The sequence below is a fragment of the Lampetra fluviatilis genome, chromosome 67 (assembly GCF_964198595.1).
Source record: "Lampetra fluviatilis chromosome 67, kcLamFluv1.1, whole genome shotgun sequence".
NCBI lineage: Eukaryota > Metazoa > Chordata > Hyperoartia > Petromyzontiformes > Petromyzontidae > Lampetra > Lampetra fluviatilis.
The window spans coordinates 5,788,562-5,798,100 of NC_136341.1; the positions used below are offsets into that span (position 1 = coordinate 5,788,562).

The 9,539-nt window shown below is 56.7% G+C and overlaps 1 protein-coding gene across 1 annotated transcript; it reads left to right on the plus strand.

The window, feature by feature from the left end:
* The first annotated feature begins 74 nt into the window (after positions 1–74).
* On the plus strand, positions 75–9,307 carry MRPL44 (mitochondrial ribosomal protein L44). The gene is made up of 5 exons (XM_078882738.1): positions 75–362; positions 3,573–4,005; positions 4,699–4,854; positions 5,983–6,164; positions 8,223–9,307. The coding sequence occupies exons 1-5, from the start codon at positions 118–120 to the stop codon at positions 8,416–8,418; spliced, it is 1,212 nt and encodes a 403-aa protein (XP_078738864.1). The 5' UTR covers positions 75–117; the 3' UTR covers positions 8,419–9,307.
* Positions 9,308–9,539: the final 232 nt, after the last annotated feature.

Genomic DNA, 9,539 nt, shown 5'->3' on the forward strand with positions numbered 1-9,539 from the left:
CACCACTTTCCTTGCTCCCCCCCCACCACTCACCCCACCCCCCACCACTCCCCCCACCACTTTCCTTACTCCCTCCACTACTCCCCCCACCACTCACCCACCACTCACCCCGCACTGATGGCCGCGTTGTCGGCCTCGCTGCGGTCCCTGACCGCCGTCACCTCGCGGCCGCTGCTGCTGCTGCGACCTCCCCTCCTCCTCCATCACCATCACATCCTCCACCGTCCTCAGCAACAGCAACAACAACAGCAGCAGCAGCACCAACAACAACAACAGCGTGGGCACAAGCGATGGCTACGCGCCTACCTCGCACTTCAAGCACGCATGGAGCGCAAGGCCGGGAAGCCGCCGCCCCTGCTACGGTGAGCGGGGGAAGGTTTCAGGCAAGGCGCTAGGGCCCGTAGAGGCTTCCCATCTTAACTTTTGAATTAACGTCGGGCCTCATTCCGCTACGGTGAGCGGGGTGGCGGGCAGCGGGGGGGGGGGGGGATTTCAGGCAAGGCGCTAGGGCCCGTATAGGCCTTGCTTTAACGTTTGAATTAACGTCGGGCCTCATCCCGCTACGGTGAGCAGGGTGGCGGGCAGCGGGGGGGGGGGGATTTCAGGCAAGGAGCTAGGGCCCGTAGAGGCCTCCCACCTTAACGTTTGAATTAACGTCGGGCCTCATCCCACTACGGTGAGCGGGGGGGGGGGGATTTCAGGCAAGGCGCTAGGGCCCGTAGAGGCCCGCCCCCCCTCCTTGCTTTAACGTTTGAATTAACGTCTAATATCCGTAGCCAGGGCCGTGGTTGATTGATTTTATTTGCGACCATATTTCACCAAACGTGGGCGAAGAACCCTGCGCGTGTCAGTGTGTGTGTAACCTGGGTCTCCCCTAGGTCGACTCGGCCTCAAATGCTGGCCACCCACCCCCTCGTGTGCCGGTCTTCGTAGACGCTGCTGCTACTAACAGCACTTGCCCCAACAGTCTATTGAAGGCTACACGGGGGACCTTTGTCTTTATGTGTGTGGTGGTGCTGTTAGCGAGCACCTATTACAACACCACTTGCCCCAACAGTCTGTTGTGTTACAAGGCGATGGCTGAATGATTTAATTAATCGATTTCAAAATCGAAATCGCAATTTGAAACAATGCGATTAGGAAATTGCAAAAGGCTGCGATTTTTTTAGCGATTTTAAAAGTTCCTATTTCTTATTTGAATTGTTTTTAATTTTTATTATTATAACTTTATTTAACTTAACAGTTGTTCTATGATCGATTGTTCCATTTCTATTATTTTTTTTATAAGTACATGGCTATTAATATATTTTAAGTTCTTATCCTTGCATTGGAATATCTAGAGCAGTTCATATTTTGATGGTTGCATGTGGCAATGCTCCATTACCACGTGTTTTAAATCTATTACACAGTGAACATTGAACCGAAGCTTGACTTTTAAAAAATGTAATCGCAAATCAAATCAAATCGCAGTCAGAAAAATCGCAATGAGATCTTTCCCACCAAATCGTTCAGCACCTAAGTTCCAGGCTTGCTACACGGCGTGGAATCTCTGTCTGTGTGTATAACCTTCGTCAAAGTCAGCACGCTTCTGCCCTTAGCCACGTGTCTACCGAGTGCGCGTTCATGTACAGGTAGTCCCCGACTTACGGCGGAGATGCGTTACGACGACCCCATCGTAAGTCGAAAATTTTGTAAGTCGAAAATTTAGTAAGTCGAAAATAATGTAAGTCGAAAATCTTGTAAGTCGAAAATCTTGTAAGTCGAAAATCTTGTAAGTCGAAAATCTTGTAAGTCGAAAATCTTGTAAGTCGAAAATCTTGTAAGTCGAAAATCTTGTAAGTCGAAAATTTTGTAAGTCGAAAATTTTGTAAGTCGAAAATTTTGTAAGTCGAAAATATTGTAAGTCGAAAATATTGTAAGTCGAAAATATTGTAAGTCGAAAATATTGTAAGTCGAAAATATTGTAAGTCGAAAATATTGTAAGTCGAAAATATTGTAAGTCGAAAATATTGTAAGTCGAAAATATTGTAAGTCGAAAATATTGTAAGTCGAAAACGGCCTAGCCTACCCAGGAGTCTTAAAGAACGGTGATAATTTTGCAAAACAGAGCAATTTACAGTAGCGTACTGTATAAACGATATACCGTACGTATTTATTAATTACAATACTGTATTGCACAGTAAAATGTAAAGTAAAAAAAACTATTTCGATTTAAAGCTTTCGTGACTGCAGGGATTCATCTTCTTGGTTCTTTCGGTAAAGTCACGTAGAAGGGAAATAATAAAATAATAAAAATAAAACATAATAAAATACAATAAATTTCAGACTCTGTCTTCTCGACAGACCTGCTCTTCACCTGAGGACGGCTGCTTGCGTTGTGGCCGAAACGTCGTGAGAATGATTTTATTATGTTTTATTATTTTATCATTTCCATTCTACGTGACTTTACCGAAAGAACCAACACATTCCTGCGGAGGGAGCTGGTAGCAACGTTGGGTTGCTCGGTCAATGGCCAGGGTCAACGGCCAGGGCGTGGTGTATTCCGCAAATATGTCCGACTGTGAGGGCGGGCACAAGCCGGCGTGAGTAGGTGAAACGTTGAGTTTTATAAGGGCACCACGGGGTGACCAGCCCCTCCCCACCCAGCCCCACCCACCCGACCCAGCCCCTCCCCACCCTCCCCTCCCCACCCAGCCCCTCCCCACCCTCCCCTTCCCACCCAGCCCCTCCCCACCCTCCCCTTCCCACCCAGCCCCTCCCTACTCAGCCCCTCGCCACCCAGCCCCTCCCCACCCAGCCCCTCCCACCCCCCACCCAGCCCCTCCCCACCCAGCCCCTCCCCACCCTCCCCTTCCCACCCAGCCCCTCCCTACTCAGCCCCTCGCCACCCAGCCCCTCCCCACCCAGCCCCTCCCACCCCCCACCCAGCCCCTCCCCTCCCCACCCAGCCCCTCACTGCACGATGGACGGACACAATAATTCCCTATGGGCTGGGGGAACCAGTGGGTTCCTACCAGTAAAAACAAATGTTTGTCCAGAAAATGGCTTTTATTCACCACAAACTTTGCTTTTGTGAGCAGGACAGTGACATTTTGGAATTGACCTATTTTCAATGAGAAAACGTGGCGTGCATTTGTGTCATTCCTTCCCTCCCCCTCTCCTCCTCCCACTGCCACCATCGCCACCACCACCACCCCCACCACCACCACCACCACCCCCACCACCACCACAACCACCACCGCCATCACCACCATCACCATCACAACCACCACCACAACCACCACCACCACCACAACCACCGCCACCACCACTGCCCACCGCCACCACAACCACCACTGCTCACCACCACCGCCACCCCCACCACCACCACCACAACCACCACAACTACCACCACAACCACCACCACCACCACAACCACCGCCACCACCACTGCCCACCGCCACCACAACCACCACCGCCCACCGCCACCACCACTGCCCACCACCACCGCCACCACAACCACAACCACCACCACAACTACCACCACAACTACCACCACAACCACCACAACCACCACCACCACCGCCGCACAGACGCGAGCGCGACAACTTTGACCTGAGTGCCGAGCTCACGGCGCTCGCCTTCCGCCTGGGCGAGGAGCTCCTGAGCACCGAGCGTCTCGCCGTGGCCCTCCGGAGTCCCTGCGGCCACAGCGGCCCCTCCAACCACAGCGGCCACAGCGGCCTCAGCGGCCACGGCGGCCCCTCCGACCACAGCGGCCCCTCCGACCACAGCGGCCTCAGCGGCCACGGCGGCCACGGCGGCCCCTCCAACCACAGCGGCCCCTCCGACCACAGCGGCCTCAGCGGCCACAGCGGCCACGGCGACCACGAGAACCACGGCGATCTGGCCGCCGATGGGGCCCGGTTGGCCGGGGAAGTCCTGGACTCGGAGCTGGCCGGGGCCTTCCCACAGATGCCCGACGAAGGACGCGTCGCCCTAAGGATGTTTCTGATGAGCGATGAGGTGAGGAGGTGGTGGGTGGGGGGTGGTGGGGGGGGGATTTGTTGTCGTGTTGGTGGAGAGGCTCACCACCACTATCACCACCACTATCACCACCACTATCACCACCACCATCACCACCACCATCACCATCACCACCACCATCACCACCACCATCACCACCACCATCACCACCACCACTATCACCACCACCACTATCACCACCACTATCACCACCACCACCACCATCACCACCACCATCACCACCACCATCACCACCACCATCACCACCACCACTATCACCACCACCATCACCACCACCATCACCACCACCACTATCACCACCACCATCACCACAACCACCATCACCACCATCACCACAACCACCATCACCACCATCACCACCATCACCACAACCATCACCACCACCATCATCATCACCACCACCACCATCACCACCATCACCACAACCATCACTACCACCATCATCATCACCACCACCATCACCACAACCACCATCACCACAACCATCACCACCACCATCATCATCACCACCACCATCACCACAACCATCACCACCACCATCATCATCACCACCACCATCACCACAACCACCACCATCACCACAACCATCACCACCACAAAGTCTCATCACCACCACCAAGTCTGACCACCACCGCCGTGCCCCCCCCCCCCCCCCGTGCCCCCCCCCCCCAGACGCTGGGTGGGGTGGCGAGGGCTCTGGGTCTGGCTCACCTGGTGCTGGCCGCCCGCGACCCCCCCCCTGACTCGGCGCTGGCTCGCTCGCTACTCGCCATCGTGAGCCTCGTGAGAGCCAGCGGTGGTGAGGAGCGAGCCTCCACCTTCCTGCAGGTGCTCACCACTCACTCACCACTCACTCACTCACTCACCACTCGCTCACTCACTCGCTCGCTCACTCGCTCACCTCGCTCGCTACTCGCCATCGTGAGCCTCGTGAGAGCCAGCGGTGGTGAGGAGCGAGCCTCCACCTTCCTGCAGGTGCTCACCACTCACTCACCGCTCACTCACTCGCTCGCTCACTCACTCGCTCGCTCACTCACTCACTCGCTCACTCGCTCGCTCGCTACTCGCCATCGTGAGCCTCGTGAGAGCCAGCGGTGGTGAGGAGCGAGCCTCCACCTTCCTGCAGGTGCTCACCACTCACTCACCACTCACTCACTCGCTCACCACTCGCTCACTCACTCACTCACTCGCTCGCTCACTCGCTCACTCGCTCACTCACTCGCTCGCTCGCTACTCGCCATCGTGAGCCTCGTGAGAGCCAGCGGTGGTGAGGAGCGAGCCTCCACCTTCCTGCAGGTGCTCACCACTCACTCACCACTCACTCACTCGCTCACCACTCGCTCACTCACTCGCTCGCTCACTCGCTCACTCGCTCACTTCGCTCGCTCGCTACTCGCCATCGTGAGCCTCGTGAGAGCCAGCGGTGGTGAGGAGCGTGCCTCCACCTTCCTGCAGGTGCTCACCACTCACTCACCACTCGCTCTCACCGCTCACCACTCACTCACTCACTCGCTCACTACTCACTACTCACCACTTACCGCTCACTACTCACTCACTCACCACTTACTCACCACTCACTCACCACTCGCTCTCACCACTCACCACTCACTCACCACTCACTCACTACTCACTACTCACCACTTACCGCTCACTACTCACTCACTCACCACTTACTCACCACTCACTCACCACTCGCTCTCACCGCTCACCACTCACTCACTACTCACTACTCACCACTCACCGCTCACTACTCACTCACTCACCACTTACTCACCACTCACTCACCACTCGCTCTCACCGCTCACCACTCTCGCTCACTGCTCACCACTCTCACTCACCACTCACTCACCACTCACTCACCACTCACTACTCACCACTCACCACCCACAACACCCCCCCCCCCCTCCGGACCCCCCTCCCCCGTGTGCCCCCCCCCCCATAACCCCTCCCCCACAGAGCTTCGTGCTGCCCCAGCTGGGCGGGGGTCGCGACCTCTTCACCCTGTGGCCCGTGCGTGACCCCATGGGGCTCCTGCGGGCGGAGATGGAGCGTCGCGGCCGTTCCCCTCCGGAGCCGCGGATCACCCGGAGCACCGGAGCAGCCAGCGCCCTGCCCTGTCACATGGTGGCCGTGTACAGGTGGGCGGCCGTCTGGAACGCACCTGTCTCTCTGTCTGTCTCTCTCTCTGTCTGTCTCTGTCTCTCTGTCTGTGTCTCTCTCTGTCTCTCTCTGTGTCTCTGTCTCTCTCTGTGTCTCTCTCTGTCTGTCTCTCTCTGTCTCTCTCTCACTCTGTCTGTCTCTGTGTCTCTGTCTCTCTGTCTGACTCTGTCTGACTCTGTCTTTGTCTGTCTCTGTGTCTGTCTCTCTCTGTCTGTCTGTCTGTCTCTCTCAGTCTGTCTCTCTCTGTCTCTCTCTGTCTGTGTCTCTCAGTCTGTCTCTCTGTCTGTGTCTCTCTCTGTCTCCCTCTTTCTCTGTCTCTCTCTGTGTCTCTGTCTCTCTTTGTGTCTCTCTCTGGAAGAGTAGCAGCAGCAGCACCTGTGAAGGCTACCGGCGCTGTGGCACACGAGGGGGTGGGTGGCTACCAGCACCACGCCCGGCCGCCTTTGTCTCTCCAGTGGCATCCACTTGACTCGTGTCTCTGTGTGCCCGACTCCCCCATCCCCCTTTTCCCCTATCCCCCTACCCCCTCCCAATCCCCTATCTCCTATCTCCCTACCCCCTTCCTATCTTCCTATCCTCTATCCCTATGTCCCCCTATCTCCCTACCCCCTATCTCCCTACCCCCTATGTCTACCCCCTATCTCCCTACCCCCCTATCTCCCTACCCCCTATCTCCCTACCCCCTATGTCTACCCCCTATCTCCCTACCCCCTATCTCCCTACCCCCTATCTCCCTACCCCCTATCTCCCTACCCCCCTATCTCCCTACCCCCTATCTCCCTACCCCCCTATCTCCCTACCCCCTATCTCCCTACCCCCTATCTCCCTACCCCCTATGTCTACCCCTATCTCCCTACCCCCTATCTCCATACCCCCCTATCTCCCTACCCCATTACTCCCTACCCCCTATGTCTACCCCCTATCTCCCTACCCCCTATCTCCCTACCCCCTATGTCTACCCCCTATCTCCCTACCCCCCTATCTCCCTACCACATATCTCCCTACCCCCTATCTCCCTACCCCCCTATCTCCCTACCCCCCTATCTCCCTACCCCCTATCTCCCTACCCCCTATCTCCCTACCCCCCTATCTCCCTACCCCTATCTCCCTACCCCCTATGTCTACCCCCTATCTCCCTACCCCCTATCTCCCTACCCCCCTATCTCCCTACCCCCTATCTCCCTACCCCCCTATCTCCCTACCCTCTATGTCTACCCCCTATCTCCCTACCCCCTTATCTCCCTACCCCCTATCTCCCTACCCCTATCTTTCTACCCCCTATGTCTACCCCCTATCTCCCTACCCCCTATCTCCCTACCCCCTATATCCCTACCCCCTATGTCTACCCCCTATCTCCCTACCCCCTATCTCCCTACCCCCTATCTCCCTACCCCCTATGTCTACCCCCCTATCTCCCTACCCCCCTATCTCCCTACCCCCTATCTCCCTACCCCCCTATCTCCCTACCCCCTATCTCCCTACCCCCTATCTCCCTACCCCCTATCTCCCTACCCCCTATCTCCCTACCCCCTATCTCCCTACCCCCTATCTCCCTACCCCCTATCTCCCTACCCCCTATCTCCCTACCCCCTATCTCCTACCCCCCTATCTCCCTACCCCCTATCTCCTACCCCTTATCTCCCTACCCCCTATCTCCTACCCCCTATCTCCCTACCCCCTATCTCCTACCCCTTATCTCCCTACCCCCTATCTCCTACCCCCTATCTCCCTACCCCCTATCTCCTACCCCCCTATCTCCCTACCCCCTATCTCCTACCCCTTATCTCCCTACCCCCTATCTCCTACCCCCTATCTCTCTACCCCCTATCTCCTACCCCCTATCTCCTACCCCTTATCTCCCTACCCCCTATCTCCTACCCCCTATCTCCCTACCCCCTATCTCCTACCCCTTATCTCCCTACCCCCTATCTCCTACCCCCCTATCTCCCTACCCCCTTATCTCCCTACCCCCTATCTCCCTACCCCCTATCTCCCTACCCCCTTATCTCCCTACCCCCTCTCCACCCCCCCTCCAGTGATGGCCGCGTTCTCTCCGAGGCTCCGGGAGAGACGCCGCTCGTAGCCGAGGAGGAGGCTGCACGCTCGGCCCTCAGGCGTCTCTACGGATTCCCGGCGGCTCGCTCGCCGCCGCAGCCTGTAGCGCCTGAGACTCGCTCACCGCCGCAGGCCGTAGCGTCTGGGGCTACGCGGCTGAGACGCACATCGAGCTGAAGAGAAAGCCGTCGACCCCGTACCCAGGGCGCCAACTTGGTCTGCAGGCCAAGCCAGGGCTGATTGGTCAGCCGGCGGTGCCCCTTGTTCATGTCCACGGTCGTCGCACAAAGTGCCATCGCAAGGGTCGAAATACACACACAGAGAGACACGACGATGACGATGATGACGACGATGACGATGATGACGATGATGACGATGATGACGACGATGATGACGACGATGATGACGACGACGACGACGATGACGACGATGATGACGACGACGACGACGATGACGACGATGACGACGATGACGACGGTTGACGATGATGACGATGATGACGACGACGATGATGATGATGACGACGACGACGACGATGATGACGACGACGATGATGACGACGACGACGACGACGACGATGACGATGATGACGATGATGACGACGACGACGATGATGACGATGATGACGACGATGACGACGATGACGATGATGACGACGATGATGACAACGACGATGATGATGACGATGATGACGATGACGACGATGACGACGATAACGACGATAACGATGATGATGACGACGACGATGACGACGATGACGACGACGATGTAAAAGTAGCATCACGGCTCCCGGCGGCTTCCTAATATCGGAAGGGAAGAGCGTTCCAGACGGCCGCGGAAGGCGGCGCGCGGCCTGCAATGACCCCCTCTTGTTTCCGTGACGAATCCCATTCCAGTCGGCTGTGTCGGGGGCGGTGGAGGGTCACGGCACATTTATACTTGCGCGATCTAACCCAAAATTATTTAATATTAATCATACTGGCCGCTAAAACTCGCGTGTTTGACCGTCCCAATGAAGTCTGCCGTATTTTTGTCGCCCCCCTCCTCTAAATAAACTCGACGGCTGAAGCGACACGCTGCATGTGGATTCTGTGTGCGCACAGGCAGGCCTCACCGCACTAACAACAACAACAACCGCCATTCGCCACTAAGTGGCGGTGACGTCACCACGACGCTTGTGCCAGGCCATGTGCACCTTGAGGCTGCCACGTGAAGTGTCGAACGCCCGCTGGCATGAGGTCACGGGGCAGACCCAGCAGGTGCCACGGGTCGACTGACCGAGATGACCGAGATGACTG